At 38.7% G+C, this 25109-nt stretch overlaps 1 protein-coding gene and 1 pseudogene across 1 annotated transcript in view; both read left to right on the top strand.

The window, feature by feature from the left end:
• Positions 1-16913, top strand: part of PPP3CA (protein phosphatase 3 catalytic subunit alpha) — a 326780-nt gene extending 309867 nt beyond the window's left edge. Inside the window, exons 11-13 of the mRNA XM_047090421.1 lie at positions 3406-3490; positions 8785-8882; positions 15181-16913. Coding sequence (XP_046946377.1) covers positions 3406-3490; positions 8785-8882; positions 15181-15377 — 380 coding nt within the window. The 3' untranslated portion in view covers positions 15378-16913. The remainder of the gene's footprint in view (positions 1-3405; positions 3491-8784; positions 8883-15180) is intronic.
• LOC124521499 (uncharacterized) lies at positions 4133-4271 on the top strand (annotated as a pseudogene).
• Positions 16914-25109: the final 8196 nt, after the last annotated feature.

The following is a 25109-nucleotide window of genomic DNA, read 5'->3' as shown; positions in this document are numbered from 1 at the left end:
ACAAGCAGGGGGAGGGGCAGAGAGCAAAAGGGGAAGAGAAAATCCCAAGAAGGCTCACCATTGTGAGATCATGACCTGAGCCAAAATCAAGAGGTGGATGCTCAACCACCTGAGCCACCCAAGTGTCCCTATTTGAGTATTTTACATTTTTGTGAGGTTACCAAAGTTTGGAATTAGTTTAATTTTGATTTTCAATATTTGGAAAATATTGAAAACAATCCCCAGGATAAAACTTCAAGACATATTCATTTTGATGTCTCTTTATGCTGTTTATGATTAGGCTAATTTTGATTTTTTGAGTAAGTATGTTCCAATTTTATAAAAGGCGTAGTAAAGCTTTTTACTTATCTGTGTTATTGAGAAATTTTAAAAAGATAGCATTTCGTCATTAAGAAAAGTGGTTGGGGGGATGGATTAAATGGGGGATAGGCATTAAGGAGGGCACTTTTCAGGATGAGCAATGGCTGTCATATGTAACAGATGAATCATGGGGTTCTACTCCTGAAGCCAAGACTGCACTGTATGTTAACTAACTTGAATATAAATAAAAGGAAAAGAAAACTGCCGTAATGCGCTGTGCATCACCATTTATTAGGAGCACGACTGTGATTGCACAAAGTAGAATACTGGTTACATGCTCTTCAGTAAATCATTGGATCTGAAAAAAATAAGGAATGATAAAATGGCTCTATCAGAATGCTCATTTTACATTTAAAATTCAGAATTTATTTGAGCATTTTTCTGAGAATCCACTAACACTGAGCTGAAGAGGATAGGATAGCTCTATATAATTTATTTCCCTCCCTTTCCAACTTAGGGCCCTGCTTATGGTTTTTGCAAGCCCTTTATTGAAAATTTTCTGGGAAATTATCCTTCTTCTATAGTTTTCACTTGTTTTATTTTATGTTTTTCCTTTCTCATTTCTCTTAAATATGTACAATTTTGTTTCTAACCAGTCCTTCTTGCTTCTTTTCTTACTGTGCTTCTAAATATAGTTGCCACTTTTGGAGCTCTTTTACATTCTTTGTGTCTGTGTGATGGATTTTGTGATCTGGCCATACTGTGTGTTGGAGAGGGTCAGAATCTTTCCCCTCACTTAGCTCATCATGACCTCTGAGAGCACTGGGTCAAACAGACTGGAAATAGTCAGTATAGAGTAGAAATAGCAGTGTTAGACTCAGAACAGAATGTAACTGAAAAAAATACATATAAGAAAAAAGCCTTAAGGAGACTAATTGCCATCCTACTTTTTTTTCTTAACACATGTTCTTTAGTAGCCTCTTGAGCATAAATTACCTACAATGCAGGCACAAAAACCTAGACTTTTAGATGGTCTCCAGAACAGGATTTGTTGTATACAGAATCTTAATTACAAATCATAGGTAATAAAAATTGTTAGAAACCCAGGATAAAGTTTGAGGCAGAGATCCAATGCATATCCTATCTTCTCCTCAAATGTTCTGGAAAACAGAGTATAATTCAAGGAACTTAGTGAATGAGAATCCATGGTTTCACTTCATCATTGGAAAGACTGGATTGGAGAGTGGTTTTCTCTATTCATCTACAGGCAGAATCACTGGCTATAGTAAGTTCTGCCAATCAGTATGTTGGGAGATACCTACCATGATGTGATTGCCACAAGAGAGAAAGAATTGGCCTGATATATGGGCTATTTGAAGGCTTTCAGGTCAGGAAGACAAAGTGAAGAAACCAGCTCGCTGGGTACATACCTTGTGGGGAACACCCATGGGTAGTGAGATGGGTGTGCGTTAATATCACTTCTTCTCTTACTCAGGAGAAGACAGTGGCCCATTATGTGTTCATTTTCCTTGGGGGGAAAGAAAAGCAGAGGTTTTTCCCCCAGGCAGTTCAACATGGGTATGAGTTTTGATGTGAGTTTTCTTTCGTATTGAAATATTAGGGTGGTGATTAATTGTTTGACTCTGATCAAACTATGCAAAAGATTCCAAATCACATTCTTAAAAACCCTCTAAGAGAAAAAGCAGAAATCTCTCCTTCCAGAAAGGTCAGAAAGCTTGTCCGTATCTCAGATTAAAAGATGAAAACTTACACCAATGATCACCCATGGACTGCAGTCTCTAAGCAAGTTAAACTGTTCATTTGGATCAGGAACCTTTCCGATATTATCTGAGAAGAATATTTTGTTGTATTTCTGTTCATGGTAGTAGAACTAGAGAAACAATCTTCTTGTGTTAACATTTTCTATGAAGGCCCATATAATGGACAAAATGGTATCTCAGCCCCTTTACTTTGGATTATAAAAATCTTAAGAGAGATGTTTTCCTGTGATTTACACTTCTCCAAACATGCTTGTGGGATTTAATAAAAAAAAAAAAAAAATAGATTCACTAAAGACCATACAGGCTTATTTTCAAAACATAATAATAATGTGTATAGTAATAATAACCTACATAGATTGATTTTTTTTTCATTTGGAAAATGGAGTAAGTGGTAAAAGTTACTCAGACAAACCTATGTGTAACTTTTTTACATAAGTATTAAAATACAAGCCATGTGCCACCATCTCTCACTAAATCCAAATCGGCAGTTTTCCATTTTTCCCTCTAGAATTTGGGAACCAACAGAAGATGAAAAAGTATCAAATGCGTAAACAAATGTTTTATGGTGGTTAAATAGCAAACATGATGCTTCAGGGAACTTCGGGAGTTGACACTCCCTAGTCGCTTCAAGAGAGAACTTTCCAAAGGACAGTTTCCTAAAGTAGTCTTCCTAGCATGGAGAGGTCCGGAAATGAGTAGAAAATCCTGGTGACTCACTTGATTCTTCCTGCCAATACACACTGTCTCTGTATAAACAGAAGAGAAGGGAATTCCATTAGAAGAGGAGGGTAGGAACCTACCCTGTCAGCGCCATGATTTTTCAGCTCTTTACCCACCCCCCCTTGGAAATCTCAAAAGTTGCTCTTGGCATTTTGGGGACCTCTCAAGAGCCACATCCAAGTATTAATGGCCAGATGCATAGGTTTTTAAAATCAGTTCACAGGGGGCACCTGGGTGGCTCAGTCGATTAAGCGTCTGACTTTTAATTTCGGCTCAGGTCATGATCTCACCATCCGTGAGTTCGAGCCCCGCATCGGGCTCTGTGCTGGCTGTGTGGAGCTTGCTTGGGATTATGTCTCTCTCTCCCTGTCTCTGCCTGTCTCTGTCTCTCTCTCTCTCTCTCTCTCTCAAAAGTAAATAAATAAACTTGAATAAAGTAAAATAAAATTAATTCACAGATAAATCCATGTGGTTTTTTTGGGGGGCGTGGTATGCAGAGATGGCTTGGCTTACTATATATATAGTCGGTTATAGCTTTAAATTTGTAAGATAATTACAGTTAGATAAAAGGTCACTGACTACTTAATTCTGTTTTAAAATATAGGCGCAACAGCTGCAGCCCGGAAGGAGGTGATAAGGAACAAGATCCGAGCAATAGGCAAAATGGCCCGAGTGTTCTCAGTTCTCAGGTGGGATCATCGTACCCGTATTTCTGTTTTGAATGTGCTTATGTGTCACTTAATAAGCATTCTGATACTTTAATCTTGTAACTTATTTTACTGGAAAATATTTGCTTTTCCTTAGGTTTTTTTTTTTCTTTTAAATGGAATTGTTCATTCCTGACTATCTTAGTCAAACTGAAATATACCAAATTATTTCTGTAGAGAAAGCCACCAAATAGACTGATTCCTGTTTTGTCATCCTGTTCGCTGCTGGACTTTAAAACACAATAGGTTGAACTTGTAGTGACATAGGAAAGCTGTTATAATTCATTTTACTTTTCATTCTGGCTCTGTGGTAAAAGATGAATTTATCAGGTACACTTCACTAGATTTCTAGGAAATGAACATTTACCATAGAGCTTGTTCATGTGAACATATATTATTCTAATGAATCATGGAGAGAGAAAAAAATAGCTGTTTAATGTTACAATTCACATGTAGTAGTTATTTTTTAAATAGATCCTGAATCATGTTATTATTGATCCGGCATTTAGAAAACAAGTATTTTCCTAAAGAGAATTAACTACACTTTTCTTTATATATAAATTCTATTATCTACTCTTAGATAAAACAAAGTAACTCATACTTCTCTTAAAAAAATTTGCTTTGATCGCTTCTCGGCCTTTTGGCTAAGATCAAGTGTAAAAAAATTTGCTTTGAAACATGTTTATATGTGAGCCGTATGTGGTCAATTCACAATTACTCATCTACAAGGGTAAATAGGAATACCTTGAGAAATAGTCCGTTTCCGTGTTGTATGATTCATAACCTAAGTTTTGCCAAATTTTTGTCTCAATTTTTCCTCCCAGAGTAGCTACATGGGCCCTTTTGATTTCTCTTCTTGCTATTTCTAGTGCACTCCTGGTAGAATCACTAAAGAATAACTAAACAGCTCGATGCCAAAAGCAGAGAGCCATGACAAAGATGAAAAGCAATATCACTCTTTCTTAAAGACACCGAATCAAAGCCAACAATAGCTCTGTGTTGGCCAGCCAAATCCTGAAAAGTCGTGTTAAAGCTGAAAATAGAGCATCGTTGCCCCCCTCACAGCCTAATGAATGAGGCTGCCTCTGCTCCAAGGCTTTTTATCCCTGACCGAATTTTCAGGACTCCCTCATTCATTCAGTAATAAATACAATAAAACTTAAAGCGCTGATTAGGTACCTTGAAGAAGAAAAGCAGTACAGGGGGATGGCAAGTGGGAGATGGGGCACTTCTTTCAGTATGTGGCCCACAAAGAACCTTCTGAATTAATAGCATTTGAGTGGTAAGTGGTGTGTGTGGGGGGGTGATCCTCATGAAGATACGGAGGTAAGAATGTTTAAGGCAAAACTGCAAAGATTCTTAGAAACCAGCAGTTTTGAGGACCAGCAAGGAGGCCTGTGTGGCTGGGAAAGTGTCCCGTGGGGGCAGGAAACCATGTGAAGATCATAAGCTGGACAGCTACCTCTCCATTGTCACTTGCTTGTTTACCATGCCTCAGATTTACAAATAAACACTATTTTATTTTTGTCATCTGAAGGGGAAGCAAACAGCTCCAAAATTTCCAAGTGAAAGTATATTTAAGGAAAAAGGAGAAGCCTTTCTTAATATAAAAATTTGGTTTCCATCTATGTTAGTCTTCAAGCCACAAGAAGGTGGGAGGGGCCATGCTGGAGAATCATAGATACATCTTAAAATTGCAAAGTCCCTGCAGCCCGCTGCCTATGGATACCTAAGATGTATCCATCTGAGAAATGGTCCATTTGCACCCCGTGATGATCAGTGACTTGACTGAGATTGCACACATTGATGGAAAATACAAACAAGCTATATTTTATTGCTTTCCTATATTAAAAGCATCTATACTAAATCTGAAGAATGAAGGGGGGTCATAGCCAGAAAAAGTTTAGTAAGTAAGCATCATAAGTAATGACTGGGTATTCAATGTGTATGATACACTGAGTTAGGCACAACAAATACCGAATTGGAATGACAGACACGTTGACAACAAACTAAGACAGTGAAACGTGTGCTAAATACATGAAGGGATGCTCTCCTGTGGAAGAGGACAGGGCTCCATGGAGCTCTTCTGTTCCCTGAAAAAAAAAAAATGTTCGTGAAGAGGTTGACAGTGAAGAGGAATACTGGGAAGGATAGGCTGGATTCCGTTAGGTGCTGAATTGTGGTAAAGGCATGCCTGAAGGCTGAGAAGTCATCAAGAACACAGTCACTGGGTCCTAAAAGCAATGCTTTATGGGCACTTGCTAAGTGCCTGGTGCCAGGCCTCGTGGTGCATGCATTTGACAGTAATCCACACGGCAAACTTGCAGCAAAGCACCTTGTGCAAACTCAGTGAGCAGTACTAGTGAGTGTCTGACTTGAATGATATGGTCAGTGAATCCTGAGAATTCAGAAGAGCTGTGTGGCAAGACATGAAGGTAAGTGAGGAATCTAGGGAAAAGTGGATCTGAAAATGTTTTTGAGTCCAGATCCTGAAAAGGCTTGCATAGCACAGTAAAGTATTTTGTTTTCTGTGTGTAGGCAGTGAGTGTCATGGGATGGTTTTCAAAGGATGAGAGGCATGCTTTAACCCATGTTCCTGGCAGTGTGAAGACTGATTAACATGATGACTAACTGATGTCAGGGGGGACATTTTGGAAGCCACTGAAATAATCCGAGCAAATTAGGCCATAGGAGGAAAGATACAAAGGAAGAGAGAAATGAAAGGAATTTGCGAAGCTGAAAGTTTTAAAGTGTAATGAATGAATGGGAATGGTGGTAAAAGAAACCTGATTGTGAATATGAATGCAAAGAAAAAGATATGTTCATTTCTTTTTTTTTTTTAATTTCTTAAATGTTTATTTATTGAGAGAGAGAGAGAGAGAGAGAGAGAGAAAGAGCACAAGCAGGGAGGGGCAGAGAGGGAGGGAGAGAGACAATCCTGAGGAGGTGTCACACTGTCAGCACAGCACCTGCCATGGGGCTCATCTCACGAACATGAAATCATGACCGCAGCCGAAATCAAGACTCAGATACTCAACCAAATGAGCCACCCAGTTCATTTGTTTAGAGATACTCCCAATTTCCAAATCCATATATTAGCATTTAAGATATTTTTTTCTTTATGTGACCTCTACTGGTTTGACAACAGAAGCCTGAAAAGGTTGCAATACCTGTATGAGGGTACACAATGATTTGTAAACATCTCAAACCTAATATTTTTAAACTGCAGTAAAGGATATAGAAATCTAAAATGTGGATAACACTGCCATTCTCCATTCTATTTTCCTTTTACTCATTCTTTTTGTAAATGTTTTTTTGAATGGGGACTATTTACTAAGTGCCATTCTGGTTTAGATACTTAAAAAAACAAGAGAATAAATAAACTGTATAGTTTTTCAAGGGTCATAAGTGCTTTAGATAAAAATAAAAGCAGCAAGGAAAGATAGGGAGAATAGAAGGTGAATATTGTTTTAAGTAGCTTCTAAAAGAAGTCTTCACTTAGAGGGTGATGCTTGAGCAGAGATTTGAAGGCAGGGAGGTAGTGAGCCATGCAGATACTGGGGGGATTTCTTTTTGGGGTGATGAAAATATTTTAAAATTGGTTATGGTGATTGTTTCACAACTCTGTGAATACACTAAAAACAACTGATTGCGTCACATGCTTTAAATGGATGAATAACGTGGGATGTTAATTATACTCAATAAAGCTGTCTTAAAAAGAGAAGTGGTAAGATCCTGGAAATACTGTGAGGGCTCTACCCTCAAGGTGTGCTGATTGAGTGGAGGTGCAGGGGGGTAGAAAGAGAGAGGATAGGAGTGAAGGGGTGATGCGTTAAGCTTAACTAAAAGATGAAGTTGAAGAAAGGCTGCAGAAGTAGTAGGTTTGGGGGAATAAGTTTTGAATTCTGTTTGGGGGGGCGGCGCTTGGGTGGCTTGGTCAGTTGAGCATCTGACTCTTGATTTTGGCTCAGGTCATGATCTTACGGTTCTTGGGATGGAGCCCCGCATTGGGCTCTGTGCTGCTTTGGATTCTCTCTTCCTTTCTCTGTGCCCCTCCCCTGTTCGTTCACTCTCAAAATAAATAAATAAACTTTTTAAAAAAGAATTCTGTTTGGGTCACCTTAGACATCTTCATAAAAATGTGGCATTGGTAGTTCTACATATTGTAAACATTATGTGTGTTGTATATATATATATAATAACATTTTTTCAGATTATGTAGGATTACAGTTTCTGCTATGTGGAATTATTCTGCTATGTGTATTATTCCCATTTTATGGTTATTTAATAATTATTATTTATTAATAAATCAAAGTGATTAATAGTGCTGTGGCTAATAAATATAATTGAAATGATGATGTCCATAAGACTGTAAAACAGTTGTCACAATGAGCAATACAATAACGTTATATTAGCAAATCCGTGGGGAAAGAGACTGTTGAACAGAAAAGGTGGGAAATGTTACCGGTTGCTTTACTGTCTGGTTGTCATTATTTGTGCGCTCATGATATGATGTCAAAATTACTTAATAGGCCCTGAATGTACCTGCTAGGTGCTGTAATCCATAAACCACGGAGTTTTTTAAAATCTCTCATATATATATATATGTATATATATATATATATACATATATATATATATATATACTCTTTGGTGTTCTCTCCCAAGAGAAGTCAGTTGCACGTACTTGGGCTGAGCCTTGGCTGGAAAACTTACCTCAGAACTCTCCATGGCTCATTTTTAACATATTTAACATATCAACAGAGGGTGCCCAGCAAACACTCTATATCCTGAATGCCTGCTTGCAAAATGTGAAAATGTGAATTCAGGACTCAGAAGAGGCTGAACTTGCACAAGCATATAATTATAAACTCTATCAGAGCAACTATGCTTTGACACATTACTTTTATATGAATGTATAAAAATATACTATGTTTAGGAGCTCCTGGGTGGCTCAGTCGGTTAAGTGTCTGACTCTTGACATTGGCTCAGGTCATGATCTCACCCTCGTGAGTTCAAGCCCCAACTCAGGCTCTGCACTGACAGCATGGAGCCTACTTGGGATCTGTCTCCCTCTCTCTTTGCGTCTCCCCTGCTTGCTCTCTAACTCTGTCTCAGAAACATTTAAAAGTATATACGTACTATGTTTTAAGGAAAATAAAATCCAGAGAGCCTAGATGTGACTTCTAGTATGCATTTCTCCCCCTCTGCACGTCTTTTCTTTCTTTCTAAAGAAAACAAAAGTTAATGTCTTCTGTCCCCTTGTCCCTTTCCAGAGAAGAGAGTGAGAGCGTGCTAACGCTGAAAGGCTTGACTCCCACGGGCATGCTCCCCAGCGGAGTGCTTTCTGGAGGGAAGCAGACCCTGCAAAGCGGTAAGCAGGCGCACTGGTATCGGTAGGACTGTGTGCCCGGGCATCTCTGTCCAGGGTGTTGTTAGCCTGATTCATTCATCCATTTGAACTCGGCCTTGGCCTTGGTCTTCAGTTCTCAGCGGGAGGAAGGGCTGAAACCCCACATCAGTTTGACCAGTCGTGTCCGACAGAATAGCACCCTCTTCCCTGGAAGGCAGGCTTCCCCAGCCGCCCGCCATCCACTCATGTACACCCTAACCGCATAGTCAGCCCCCTCCTGGAGACGACTCACTTAGGTTTGTCTACACACGTGATAGAGTGGACAGCTTTGAGCCGTTATGTTGCTAAAAACAATTTTTTTTTTTTATGACGCTTTTGCTAAATGTTCTGGTTAGCTGTCTGATTGAAAAAATAAACACTCACATAAATACACACCCGTTACGGTCTAGATTGTAGTGGAGAATGGGAGAACATTAAAAAGGGTGATTTCGTTACCTGCTTGAGTAGCAGTTGGGAGTCCTATGTGTCTTTTCTCTGATTTCTCCATCCAGAACATAAGAGACTGAGTATATATAACCACATTTTATTTTTGGAAAAGAATGAAAACATTTCCTTTAATGTAGAGATTTTTATTATTTTTATTAAAATGTGTAGCTTTCTGGACGAGTGCTGTCCAGTAGAAATTTTTGTGATGATGGAAATTTCTGTGTCTGTACAGAGGCCACTGGCAACATATGGCTATCGGGCAGTTGAAATATAGCAAGTACAAACCAAGGAACTGAAACTGATTTTTTTAATTTTAGCTAATTTTTATTAATTTGTTTTCAATAGCCACATGTGACTAGTGGCCACTACATCAGACATCACAGTTACTATATATTCTTTTATGTTTGTTAATTTTGTCTTGCTATTTTAACTAATCCTACCATTAATTAGAGTCAAATTTTAATAATACTTTATGAAAATTTAGATTAGATTTTAAATCAATGAATAAAACTCAGTAAAACAGAAATACGCTATAACATTTTGAAAACTAATCTCAGCCTCTTGCTTATTTTTCCATATCTTTTCCCGAATCTTTTTTTTTGTGTGTGTGTGTGTGTGTGCTTCCCCCCTCCCATCTCTACCCCTCAATCTAGAAGATGAATCTATTCTTACGGTTGGTTACTTGATTTAGGCACACCCCTGCTACATAGAGCCATGTTCAGCATCACTATAATTTTCTTTATTTTCATATGAATTTATTCCAAAATCAATGTCTTAGTTCCCACAAAAAGTCACAAATTTGTAAATGAAGATAGGAAAATACATCAAAGTACATTTCCCCTTGATTTATATCTAAAAATAATTTTGATAACTTAAAAAAACAAGACTTCTCCCACCAAAATAAACATGCTTTCTAAAAAATGAACAGAAATGAATCATTTATATGCACAAAATGCACAGCAACCTACCTAATTGACTGAAATCTGCATAGTTTCTGATAAGCACATTTTAAGGTACAGCAGGTGTATTATCAGAAACTGTGTGCCACATTTGCTTTGAAAGGATATATTTAATAATGGGCAGTGCATATTTCTGATATGTTGGTGCTGGTGCGGTTCCAGATTTTTTGCTTTATTTTTGAACTTAAGTTATTTAAGTTCTTAAAATTCTTTGTTTTGTTTCTAGATTTTCACCTGTATTTTAACTGACATTATTTGGTTTCCTTTTCTGTTACTTTCTGTTAAATCCATTGGTGTATGTTGTTCTGTGTTGAGCTCTCACACACACAAACTTACACACATTTAATAGACACAAGGGTTGGGACCCCATTAGTCCTGAGAGCTTGAAAACTCACTATTTTAAACCACATACATTAAAACAATTTCAAAATCCGCTGTCTGGATTTCAAATTGTCAAAAAGAAGAAACTGCTTAAAGCTTTACTCTTTAGCTTTTCTCCATGGTGGTAAACATTTTACATTTTTATCTTAAGGGATTTAGAAGGCACTGTAAAGAAATTGTAGTGCACATTTGGCTGTTGCTCTAGTCTTACAACTTTAAATTATAAGAAATATGCAAATTAAAGTCAAGGGGTAGAATGTTAATATTAAACATTTTGGAGGTACAGAGAAGTTTTGCATTTTAGCACTTAATTAGGGAAATATCAACTAGCCTTAATAACGTGGAAAGGCTCATACACCTGTACTAGTGAGAATACAGAGGCTAACCTTATTATAAAAATTGCTGATAAAGCAATGGGCTTTTAAAGTGTTGCCTCTGAAATATGCTGAGGCTTCAGTATTTAAACTGCCTCTTCTTTAAAATGCTGATAGAATTCTTACTGCAACTGACATGTTACCAGTTGATTATAGCATTTCAGGAATTTCATTTCCAAAGATGGTATTCCGGGAAGGAAAACTGACTTTAAATTGGGTTGCCTGGCAAAGGGAGCCCAGACTCTATAGATCATTGCCTCCATTTTCCCCTTCTCCTTCACTCTAGACATGCTCGGTGTTTGTCTTTGAAGAGTTACATACACCATCAAGTTGCATTCGATGCATTGATTGGATTGTTCCTCTGAATTCGCGCACACGCAGACACACACAGACACACACTCCACTTTTCCGCTGCACTAGGAATCTCGCTATTTAATATTGAATAGTGTGAATTATGCCACTGATGTTATGACACTGCTTCGAGGTCTGCCATTTTGTCTGGCATTTTAAAATCCTAAATCACCAGGCATAGCAGTGGTTTTATTGTCCTTTCTGTGTCAGATGTACATTTTAGAGTAACCTAGTCTCTTACCGATTCCATCTAAATAAGAGAAAACTGTCCTGTGTTCCTCAAGGGTTAATCATTTTGTCATTTATTAAGGAACAAAAACCAGTTCACTCAGATAGGTGTATCCAGCTCATAAGATAGACTGATTTTCGTTGTGTTTTTCCTTTCTTTATACCGTTTCCGTTTTGTTGTCTGTGCCAGAATCCAGCACTTACAGGAACATTAATACTCTGAGCTCCCTTGAACGTCACTGATTTGTTCTTAGAATTAAAAATCCTCTGCTCATTTTTCTCATTCATTTTGCACCCCCTTTCTTCTCTTCAGCTACTGTTGAGGCTATTGAGGCTGATGAAGGTAAATTGGCCAGTCCCCTTTCTGTTGTACCTGCAACAGATAAGGGCTCTGCTGGGTGTATTCATTTTTTTTTATTATTTTATTATTATTATTATTATTATTATTATTATTATTTTGCTGTAGCTTGTACAGAGTGTGTGGGTGTTGGGCTAACAGTTGTGGCTCAGTATTAACCAAAATGTTCTTGCTTTAAAGGGGAAAATGTCCTTTTATGGTTTGTTTGTTTGTTTTTTTTTCCCTTAAAGCTATGTTTGACTTCGTATATACAACGAACCTAGTATAGTCACAGAAAACCAAAGGATTATATATCTTGAACGATGTGGGGTGGGGGTTATGGCAGCTGTTTCGACAAATATCACATAAAATAATATTCCTTGAGCTGAACCATGTCCCTCCCTCAAATCATTTTCAGTCAGCACTGAAAAGGAGAGAAGAAAAATAGCTTTATTAATTCTAGTCTTCAGAAGTTTCTGGCAAAAAAGAAAAAAAAAGTGTTCATTTGAATAGTGCTTTGTTGTAGTTCAACACTAATTTATGTCTCTAAGAAATATCCCAACATGAGACAGCTGTGCATGAGATCAACAGTTCTGTGAGTCTTACAAATTTTGACCTGCTGGTATTTGTAGGACAGTCAGCACCAGCAAGATACTATAAAGAGTTCAGAGATACCCAGTGGCTGTGGCAGTGGCCATTATGAGAACAGTGATGATCCAGTCCTCACTCAGCGGACGGTTGACTGTCTGCTTTGAATCAGGTACTGTGCTAGGTGCTGTCGAGGAAACCAAGAACGGTACATCACCCACTGTGCCCTAGCACTACTCAAGGACAACTGCATTGACCCTCTAGAAACTGCTTTTGAATTCAAGGGCTTAAAAAATACACAGTTATGAGAGAACTGCGCAGCAAAATTGTTTTTAATGTTATCCCCGCCATACCCTCTGGAAATTTTTTTTAAAAAAGAATAATTTGAAGTTCCCCTTTAAAACAAAATTCTTCAGTTGTATTTTGTTCTTGCAAGATCACTTTTTATTTTTCCCCAAATTGTGTGTGGATGGTCCTTTGATAACGATGTGAAAAGTGCCACTTTAGACTGTCGAATTTGCATATGATTTGGATACAGTAGGGGAAATGATAGCCCTGTAAGAGAAAATACAACTGCTTCCTAAATAGCAGTGAATCGACTGCTATTTACGTGGGAATTCTCTATTCCTTTTGGCAAATTCTAATCTGCCGTGTGCATTCTTGTGGATAGTTTGGCTGTTTTCTGTGGTTTCTGTGACTCTGTGTTGTGTTAAGTATACTACCAATGTAAATTGCTAATACCCATTGTCTGACCAGCAACTACAGCAGAGCACGTTCTTCGGTACCAGAGTAGACAGTTTGAGTAGAGATGGAGCCCCATTCCAAACACATCCATCGTTCTAGCTAGATTTTGAATGTCTATGCTCTCAGCCTATTGGCTTTTAAAACCTAGAGCCTCTTCATTTGCCATTGAAATGAATAAAACCGTTCCATAAATTACTACGTTTGACAAACTTTTGCATTTATTCATTATGATGAAATGATATTCACAGTGGTTTAGAAAAAGAATAGAATACCACTCTGTGCCACTATTTTGTCCTTCAAAATAATTGCGTTTTCAGGGTGGGTGCTCATTAGACAGCTCTATTATTTTGCAATTTATTACCAATTTAGAGAAGAATTAAGAGGCTTTGCTTTGGGCCTTGGTCTTTCCCCATTTCCCCATCTTCTTCCTCTCATAATTGACTAATCACCATTTTGCTAACCTTTAAAGTGCAGAGGGGTAGCACACTATTTCTCATCATGTAATGAGTTTGGAAGCAACTGTGTTTATCTTTGAAGACTCTCATCCATACTAATAAAAGTCACTGCACATTTCTGTAGAACTGGCTGGCAACGTTTCAGCTAGAAACTACTTGCCTTCCCACTCCCCCCCCCCCACCATATAAGGTGGGGAGGATAAAGGTACCATGAGATTGTCCTTGATCAGCCATGGAGATGCAGCCCAGTTCAGCACTGGTGATTGGCCCTTTGATATCTGGCTTGCGCATCACAGGAAGTAAAGCAAACTGATGTCATTGGTTGCCCATTTACGTACTTTATTCTCAGCTCACTGGTTGGTGCATGCACTGACTAAAGAAATCCTTAAGTTTCTTGCACAAATGCCTTGTCTATCTCGGGAGCACACTAAGGGTTAATTAATGAAAAAACTCAAATATCCATACTGCCTCTTGAGAATTCCATGCTTTCACTGAAATGGGCCCAAACCAATCCTGTCATTTTTGCTGAAAGTTATGAAAGGCATTTTCCCCTTATTCTTGAACCGTTACTTTACTTATATCTATACTGATCCACTAAGAAAGAGTTTTTCTTTGATTTAGGCAGTAACGGATACCAGGTGAACATCAGTTTGATCTGAACATCATGTTTTGCTGCTGAAGGGCAGACAACGTTTTTCTACTTCATCCTCATGATTTTTTCTGAGTTCCTCTTATCACCCGCTCCACTTGCTTCCAAAGATGAGCTGGAGAAGCAGGAGTTTATAATTTCTGTTTTTTCTTCATGCCACCATTGAGTTGTTTACCAAGAAGGTCTTTCTGGGATTCTGAGATGGCATGGCAACGCCCCCAAAGTTAATTCCTCTTGTAGCTCCTCTTAGCTTCCACTCTAAAGCCCTCTACTAGACTTTTAGACCTAGCTCACCTGACTCTACTGAATTTGCCGTTAGCGCAGGGGAATAGCAGAAGTAGAGCTGTGTTACGGTCTGTCTAGGCTAGGGTGTTTGATGCAGTAATCATGCTCATGATATGGACAGTTGATGCTCAGTCTAGATACCTGTCCCTGGTAGCAACCCTCTTCCTTACTTATCCACTTTGGATTTCGTTGATCTAAAGTCTCATGAAGACCCAGAGAAATGTACATTTTACTCACTTGAAGAGGACATTTTGGTTGGCAAGAGACATTGGCTGTTTTCAAACCTTTTGGTTATCTTCCGGTATGGTAAGGAGTCTGTTGTGTTGTGTTCAGGTCCCGTCATTTTGTCCTCTACTAAAGGACTCCCCCTCACTCACTGCGAAATCTCTAACCTCACCTGATGCAAAGCTGTGCCCTTTGCTCTCCTCCGGCTAACCTAATTTTTCCTCTTTTTTTTTTTTTTTAAATGATTTTCTGTTTAGCCATCAAAGGATTTTCACCACAACATAAGATCACTAGCTTCGAGGAGGCCAAGGGCTTAGACCGAATTAACGAGAGGATGCCACCTCGCAGAGATGCCATGCCCTCTGACGCCAACCTTAACTCCATCAACAAGGCTCTCGCCTCAGAGACTAACGGCACGGACAGCAATGGCAGTAATAGCAGCAATATCCAGTGACCACTTCCTGTTCACTTTTTTTTTTTTTTTTGAGATGCAGGGCATGATGGGGATTGCTGCCTATCAGCAGTTGGGTGTTCTTGCCTCTGATGGTAGCTTATTTGCTCTGGGGGCCAGGAATTGGATTCAGTTTACACTATCATTAAAAAAGAGGGAGAGAGATAATAAACTATATTTTGGTGGGGGTGGTGATTAAACACCTCTTCGGGGTATGCCTTTTAAAAATGCTTATAGGAAAAAAAACTTTAAAAAGAAAGCTAACGCTAGTATATACTGCAATGTTAGGGGAATGAACATGTTTTCCTACTGCATTGGGGACTTCTAGATAGGTTAATGAAAGGTCTTTTATTATGTTACTGGACACGAAAACTTTGTCTAATTTCTTACTCTATTGTACGTTTACAGTTGCAGCACTAAAAATGGATGACATCAAACATTTTTAACAAAATGATGTACAAACTAAATAAGGACTATTTATTGATAATGTTTTGCTACTCTTGTCAGACAATGGCTATAAAATGAATTAGGCAGTCTTAAAAAACAAAAAAAAAACAGAAAAAGAAAAAAAAAAAGAATGTTGCAAATTTGTTAAAATGCCAAAAAGGACAGTTTAATTTTGTACAGATTATGCTTACCTCAGGTTTCTTTAGTGTGCTTGAATGCCCTTCTTTCCATATAAACACTTATCTTATTAATTTAGCAATGAATATCTTTTCTTTTCTTTAAGTTTTAAAAAAACTGGAATAATTACATCTATCTTTTTTTGCTGTTTATATTTAGGGTTTTTTTTTTTCGTTGTTGATAAATCAAGTCTTGGTTGTGGCTTGCCGAATTAAATATTTATGAGTGGTGCATTTTTAAGTATAGTGAACAAGACACCATATTAAGTACAGTGATAAAGCATCTATATTCTGTAAAAAAAAAAAAATCTGCCTATGCATGTTTTTTAAGAAAAAAAATGGCTGTATCGGCCTGTATGGGACTGTAATGCGCTTAGTGGTCTGACATATACTGGAAATATATGTATACTGGCGTACTTTATATTCTCTAAAATGCTTAATGCCTTTGAAATTTTGTAATCAAAAAAGCTTTGAAAAAATCTAAAGGGGAGAGTATTCTTAAAAGTTTTTAACATAAGCTTGTCAGTGCACATATAGACGGTTAGCATGTTTAGCAAACCTTGTGAAATTTAAATAAGTTTGTAGTTACATGTGAAACTCTAAATGCATGGTAACTGTTAATGTCATCACGGTTTAGTTCTTCTGTTCTGTCACGTGCCACAAAATATGTACTTTTTTCACTTTTTTCCCTTTGTATATCAGTTACGGGTTACAACTGGTTCATTCTGAAAACAACAACAAAAGTCCATTCATATTTTTTAACAATTGTATAAGTGCCCAAGTAATTCACTACAGCCTAAAGCCTTGCCTTTGTAATTTGACTTCTGAAATGTTGGCAATCAAAGCATGCACTTGTAACAATGACAAAGACAAAGCATTTTATATTACTACTCAATAAAATGTGCATGAACTTAAAGAACTCTCATCCTTTCACTGAGTCTGCTGAAGGGAGTTATGTTCACAACCACCATGCTCTCTTCTAGGTGCTGGGCCCACACCACGCATCGCAGATTTACTCCACCAGGCTTCTCCGAGGTCCTGGTGACGTAAGGTGTGGTGGGTGCCTACTTCCGCTGTAAGAATCTTGGTGGATTTGTGTCTCAAATCAGACAAGAGAAATGTATTTAAAAGAGCAAATGCCATCTTCTGGCTCCCTCGAATGTGGGAGCCAGTTAAGAAACCAGAGCATTCCTTTTTATTGAAAAACAAAAATTGTTATCAGGTTGTTTCAGTTGTATTGGATGCCCTGTCTGCTAAAGCGAAAAGAACTAAGCTGCTAAGTGCATTTTCATCACAGAAGAGAGTTGCATTTGTATGGATATGAAATTTGTATTCTGGCACTTCGGCTAATATCTAATCACCCGAAGATTTAAGATACACCAGATTCCAGTTTGTTTCTAACATTGTTCATTTTCAGTGCACTTTGTTTTATGTAATAAAGTATGCTTGTGACATTAAATAATTAAAGAATATGGCAATTAGTGATATAGTGTACCAAAACAAAGATGTTCTAGATATATTCTCTGACAAAGACTATCCCAAATTCATTTTAATGACTACAAACATGTTTTCCTCTGGATATTTTTCCATCCTTAAAAAATGACATCCAAGGAAAATATTTAGATGCAGCCTATTAGAACGATGTGAAAGAAATGGTAATTCTGATACTGAGGTGTTTATTTTCTTTCTTATAACTGCAGAGAAAATATCCTGACCCCCCCCCCAAAAAAAAAAGAAGAAGAAGAAGAAGAAAAAAAAATTCGTTTGGGGGGATTCCTTTCTTTTACAAATTGTGCTGAGGCAACTATGGCATAGAAATAAACATTTGACATTAAAATAAGGAATTGATGTGAGTATTGCTTTGTCTTTCTGGTCAGTAGTTAAGAAAGTAATGCTGTATATTTTTTCAGAATAGCTCAGTCTACCAAAGAGATCAACGGAGAACTGAAGCTATTTCTCCAAAAAAGATAACACTGGCAGATCATCAGTTATTAGAGCTTTCTCCTTCACTTTTGGAGAAACTATTGGATTTTTGAGTTATTTATGCCAATGGACCTTTGGCTGTACACACACAAACACGGGTGCACGCACACACACACAGAAACAGCTTCCTGTCCCCTCCTTCACCCTCCCCTAAGGTGACTTACCTCTTGAGAGGTTCAAACTCAGTGCTGACTTGTCATCTCGCTTTTTAAGGAGTAAGCTAGATTTGACCGACCTTAGGTTGGCAATATTCTTATCCAAAGTATCCTCTACTTTTATTTTAAAATATTTTTGAAGAAAGAAAAATCTTCAGAAACTAAACTTGTATGATGAGGGGAACAAAGCGGTGAGGTGGGGGACATCCCTGTACATGGACAGTGGCATGGCTTAGGGTAGAGTATCAAAGTGGAAGTGTCTTATGTCATCAGCCCAGACAGTGTCATGGTGACACTACAGCCCCCAGAGTGATCTTGTGCTGAAACATTTCTTCCCCCGCCCCCCAGCTCATCACATTCATGGGAAATAATCAGCTTTAGTACCCATCCAATTTTCTGTCTTGAAAACAGGGCCCCAACGTGAAGCCAGCACCACAGGAGGGATGGTGGGGACGGCCTTCTTAAAATGTCTCACACTTTTACTGGACTACTTCATGTCCCACTCACTGGATCCCCCTTGTCACACTCAGTGAAGAAGCAGAGACCTTTCAGTTTGCCCTGCCTGACTGCCTGTATTTCTTCAAAGTTGGAAGCCCCTTGAGTTCAACAAATCTGAGCTCCCCAAACTAAAGATATGGCCATTTCCCTTGGTGTGTGGCTTTCCACTTTATTCATTCAACAAACATCAAGTCTCTACTACGTTCTCTCACTGTTCTTCTAGATTCTTATTTTTTTCCGCAACACACACATACAGAGAGTGGCAATCAGGACAATATATCAGTGTTTGTTATGATGTTAAATGTTAGCATTCCATCAGCTAGTGAGTCAATGTCTGGCTTAACATGCATTTTAATGCCATTTTGCCTCTGTTTCATGGATATTCCTTCTTGATATATTTTATGGTAATGTTAACAAGACAAGTCCCTGGTGAGGCCCTTTCATGATAAATGCACTTTTCCATAAATGCATATGTAGTGATGGGAGGCAAGAAGTAGGGAAAGAAATTTTGAACCTCTTTCTGGTGATCATATTTTCAAGAGGCAACATTGACATATCGGAATGCATGTATGTAGGAGAGTGGAGACCCAGCAGGGGAGAGGGTCTGTTTTAAATAAAGAATGAAGAAAACTGAAAAGTGAATAGAAGTCGACATGATCGCTATACTATTGGGTTGGTTATTCCAAAAGACCTTGCTTAAATTGGATAAAAACGCCTACTTGGCATAACGCACAACTTGCTAATGAATGAGGCTGCTTCAGCAGAAGGTAAACTACAGAAGAATGTGGGTACCTTCCTTCACTGGAAATGTTAATACCTAGGCAGACTCGACCCAGTGCCACGAGCATCTCCTGCACGATGCTGCGCACAAGAAGCTATACTAGACATAGTTGAAGGGCTTTCTTCAAAGATAATATTCAAGCTACCCTTCAACAGTAGGATTCTAAATATCCATTCAATTATTCAGTCTCTTGAGAGTCTAGAACTTTGATTTGCAAACTGTTCCCTAGAACCGTGTGTTTACAGGAACACCGTCATGGGGCTGAGCTTCCTGCATCAACCAAAGCAGCCTTTTTATTTGTTTTGCACATCGTGCTTCTCTGTAAGATGTCAGCTGAGAGGTGTCCCCACTAGATGAACAAAGCACCAAACTGACTGTGGTAGAATATTAGCTCCGAACAAATCCAGTCCTAAGGTGTTCTTGTAAGGTTATATTTTGAAGTCGTTTTACACCAAGTGCAGGGATAGCTAGGTTTCTTCCCAACAGCACCTTCTTGTCTACAAGACTAAGTCCAACCTCTTCAAGGTGGTGTGCAAGGCTGTTCACAACCTGACTCTCGCCAGCCTCGTCCTCCCCCACTTTCCCCAACTTGACCCTGAGCTTCAGCCATGCCAGACATTTCAAAAAGCTCAGAAAACACCAGGTTTCTTTAAGCCTCTGAGTCTTTATTCATACATCATCTATGTGGAATGGCCTCACTTTTACAGAGATGGAATTTGCCTTACTCAGACGAGGCATTTCCTCCTCTGTCAATGCATAGTATCCTGTACTGTCTCTATTTTAACACTTAACACACTGTGTATAATTGTTTATTGTCTTTGACTCTCCAGTGAGAATTGGGGCTTATCTTTGTTTTCTCAGCATGTAACAGTGGCTGGCATAATGTTTTTTGCAAGAAGGGCGAGTAGGGAAATAGAAGAAAAGTGTTTTTCATTTCATGGTCTTGTGACGTGGCTTGTCCCAAAGTGCCAAATCGTCATTGAAGGATGGCTGAAACACTTACCCCAGTTCAGTATGCCCAACTCTTTCTCAATGAGTATCTTCTTGGGCCTGAAGGTCTGGAGTGAAGTCTATATTTTAATAAGTATCCACCAAAATTTTTATGATCAGAAAAGTTTGAGAAACCGTGCTCTACTTTATTTCTATAGCAAATTTAAAATTCAGCCCTGTATTTCCAATTCAACAAAATCTAGCATGGACAAGTATTTTTACCATTGTTGCTACACCTAATTATGTGTAATGAATTTAATTTTCATTTACAGTTGCTTAATGAATATGAACTTAGAAGAAAATATGGCAGTTAGTTAAGTATTTATGTAAACCTCAACACTGGCTACTAAATGGGTACTGGGGAGAAGGCAGTGGCATTTTGAAATTTATAATACTTCACCCAGAAAAAGGAGATTAGGGTGGTAAAGTATCTGGATGCTTCTCTGTGAGGAATCAAAAAGCCTCATGTGTCTTGAAGAGAATGAAATGCTCTCATATTCAAAACATAGCTGCTTGCACACCAGCCCGCCCACTCCAACAACCAGCTTTCCATAATTTGTTCAAACAATGCTTCTTGAAGCACAGTTTATCTTCAAGAATCTCATAATATACTTGAAGTCTTACCATAAAAGAGCCCTTCCTTTGGGTTCAACAGCACTTTCTCCAAAAGCCCATTAAGAAATACACATAGAGAAGGAAACCACAGCCATTGTCCATTGCTAACACCATAGTGAGAATGAGCTTCTCACAGTTCTGACAGGGGTGGCCAAGGCTAAATAAAGATAGGTGTGTTTGTAGAGAAGACCTCAACTAGGGCCTGGGACAGTGCTGGGGGTGAGCAGGTGGGAGCTCTGGCCCTCCGAGAGGATGACTGCCTTTTGATTAACTGGTGCCCGTTACCGTCTCTCGGTGCTAGGCACATGCCCACAGAGAGAACACAATGAAATTCGAGACCGTCTTTCCTCTCACGAGATGCAGTAGCGTGAAAATAAAGCAACGTTCCGTGCCACACATACTCACTTCCGTGTAATGTTCCCTACGGAAGTTCCGGTCTGGAGTCAGACCTAGTTTGGAATATTTATAGCTCTGCTCCTCAATGGTTACCTGTGTGACCTTGAGAAACTTGCTGAAGCCTCTTTAAACCTGATTTGTTCCTTGGTAAAATGAGGGCAATAAGAGTAATTAATTCCTAAACTTTCCATAGGGATTAAGGACAAAGCAAAGAAAGTACTCATCCTGGTGGCTGGCACAAAATAATCACTCAATAAACTTCAGGTTTTGCTGTGGCATTCAGCCATATGCTGCATCGCATGAGTGCCTACGATAAATATTCTGCAGATGAAAACTGTGTGTGTGTGTGTGTGTGTGTGTGAACACGTATGTGTGAGCTGGCATTGGGAAGGTATGCATGGTTAGAAAGTTCTCCTAGAAGAAATGACATTTGATTGGAACCTTCCTGTGAAGGCAGATTGGTAGAAGAGGGAAGTTAGGAAGGAAAGTGGAAGACACTCCAGCCTGGGAGAAAAAGTAAGAGCAAAGGAGAAATTCCAGAAAAACCCTGATATGTCAACCCCTGTGGTTAAAACATAAGAAGGGTGGGGTGCACAAAGAGAATGGTGGGCAAGAGTGGGGCCACATCAGTTATTTGTATCAGGAGGGCTTTCAACTGCAAGTAACCAAATTCCTGATTAACTGTGCTCAAGCCATGCTAACACGCACAGTTACTGACAAGGACGTCTGGGACTGTGTGGTCCTAGGATTTGGTGGGTGGCTTAACATTATCATCAATGACCTAGGCTTTTTCCAGGCTTCGTCTCGCACCATTTTTCTTTTGGCTTCTGTCTTCATGAGTCCAAAGGACAGTCACAGCTGCTGGCATAGCTTTCTAACACAACACTACCTGACCACTGGAAAATACTGCGAAAGTAACTCATAAATAAAGTAAAGGTGAAATTTTTTCTTACCACAGCCATGCAACCTCTAACTTGGCGAGTCAAAGTCGATCTAAAGGAGCAAGGAAAAAGGATAATATTTATGAAGGTGTTTTTTTGGGGTGTTTTTTGTTTTTGTTTTTTTTGGCTAAGGTTTATCTTTCGATGTAGGGGCCTAGTAAGGATTGGACAAAGTGTAAGATACAGTATTTTAAGATTGATAGAAACAGCAAAGGGAAAGTTACTGAGTGAATTTTAAAGACTAGCAATAACTATTTGAGTTAAAGTAATAGACTTTTTTGGTATCTTAACTTATTTAAGATATGCATGACAATTGAAAGCAAAAATTATAAAACTATAAGGTGCTAGTGAAATAAAGCAAAAACGATTTCAAGAAATGGAGAGACGTGCTGAGTTCATGGATTTGGAAACTTAACATACTTAAGATGTCAATTCTTCTCAAATGAGTCTACAGATTTAATGCAATTGCAATAAAAACCTTAGCAGGATTTTCTTCTAGACATAGACAAGTTGATTTTAAAATCTCTATTGAAAGGAGAATGATCTAGAATAGCCAAACCATTTTTGGTTTTTAAACATATTTTTATTTTTAAATATATATATATATATATATTATGCTTCAATTTTTAAATATACTTGAACCCTACAGTAATCAAAATAGCATGGTATTGATGAAAGAATAGAAGCATAAATCTATGAAACAAAATAGAGTCCAGAAAGAGACACACACAAATGGTCAATTGAGAAATGTACAAAGACAGGTCTATGAATAAAGGATAACTTTTTCATCAAATGACACTGGCAAAAAAAATAAGTAAATTCCACATCACACCTTCTGCAAAGTTAACTCGAAATGGATCATACTCAAACGGTGGTACTCAAACTTAAAAACACAAGCTATAGGGGCACCTGGGTGTCCCATTCAGTTAAGTGTCCAACTCTTGATTTCAGCTCAGATCATGATCTCACAGTTGCATGAGTTCAAGTCCTGCATCTGGCTACATGAGGTGGAACCTGCTGGGGATTCTCTGTCTCCCTCCCTCTCTGACCCTCCCTCACTTGCGCTGTCTCTCTTTCTCTCTCTCAAAAATAAAACAAAACTTAAAAAATGTTTTTAAAAATTTAAAAACACAAGATATAAAATCTTTACATGAAAGCACAGGAATGTATTTCTGTGACATTGGGTTTGGCAGAGATTTCACACGTATGACACTAAAAACCACAAAGCTATACAAGAAAAGAAAAATGATAAATTGACCTTCACCAAAATTACAATGTTTTTGCCTTGCACAGGGCATCAAGAAAATGAAACACAACGTAAACCATAGTCTGGGAGACAATGTGTTCAAATCATTTCTCTATCAAGTAACTTGTATACAGAATGTACACAAATCTCTCCAAATACAACAACCAAACAAACCAATTTTAAAAATGAGCAAAAGATCTGAACAATCACACCAAACAAGATATATGAGTGGCAAATGCACCCATGAAAAGGTGTTCAACATCATTAGTCACTAGGGAAATACAAAGTAAAGTCACAGTGGGATGGCACCAAATGGCTCTTTGGTCACACACACACACACACATGCACACACATTCAGCGAAAGTTTTTTAAATAATAACATCAACTTCTTGTGTGGATGCAGGGCAACTGGAACTCTCATACACTGCTCGAGGGGATCCAAAATGTTGCAGCCACTTTGGAAAACAGTTTCTTAAAATGTTAAGCAGTTTCGGGGCGCCTGGGTGGCGCAGTCGGTTGAGCGTCCGACTTCAGCCAGGTCACGATCTCGCGGTCCGGGAGTTCGAGCCCCGCGTCGGGCTCTGGGCTGATGGCTCAGAGCCTGGAGCCTGTTTCCAATTCTGTGTCTCCCTCTCTCTCTGCCCCTCCCCCGTTCATGCTCTGTCTCTCTCTGTCCCAAAAATAAATAAACGTTGAAAAAAAAAATTAAAAAAAAAAATGTTAAGCAGTTTCAGATAAAGGTACCATTTTGACCCAGAAAGCCCCTCTTAGATATTTACCTTAAAGAAAAGAACGCTATGCTCATAAAAAACTCGGTACACAAATGTATATAGCAGTGTCACTCACAATTACTGAAACTTGGAAACAACACCCCAAGTGTCCTTCAACAGGCAAATAGATAAACAAAAGGTGGTACCTCCAATTTAATGGAATACTACTTAGCAATAAAGAGAAATGAACTGTTTGTTCTGGATTGAATTGTGTCCCCTTGCCCAAAGGATATGTTGAAATCCCTCCTACCCCTAGTACCTAAAAATGTGACCCTATTTAGAAATAGGATTGTTGCAGATGTAATCAGTTAAGATGAGGTCATTATTAAAGTAGGTTGGACCCCTAACCCGATATGACTGGTGCTCATGTGAAGACAGAGACACACAGGGAAAATGTCATCCAATGACCAAGACGGAGATTGGAGTTATGCAGTTACAAGCCAAGGGACTCCACGGATTGCTTGCAAACCACCAGCAGCTAGGTAGAAGCAAGGAGAGATTCCCCTACAAGTTTCAGAGGAACAACACCTTGCCTACACCTTGATTTCAGACTTCTAACCTCAAGAACTGGAAGACAATAAACTTCTATTGTTTTTTAATGTTTATTTTTGAGAGGGGGAGAGGGGCAGAGAGAGGGGCACAGAGGCCTCTAAATTTCTATTGCTTTAAGCCACCCAGTTTGCAGGACTTTGTTACGACAGGCCTAGGAGACTAATGCACAACTGGTACATGTAAGA

Source organism: Lynx rufus, unplaced genomic scaffold, assembly GCF_022079265.1.
Source record: "Lynx rufus isolate CCGP_SWC_20201006 ecotype Redwood Valley unplaced genomic scaffold, mLynRuf1.p SCAF_3, whole genome shotgun sequence".
Lineage (NCBI taxonomy): Eukaryota > Metazoa > Chordata > Mammalia > Carnivora > Felidae > Lynx > Lynx rufus.
The sequence above is the reverse complement of the archived record's forward strand: the minus strand, read 5'-3'. Positions and strand labels throughout refer to the sequence as shown.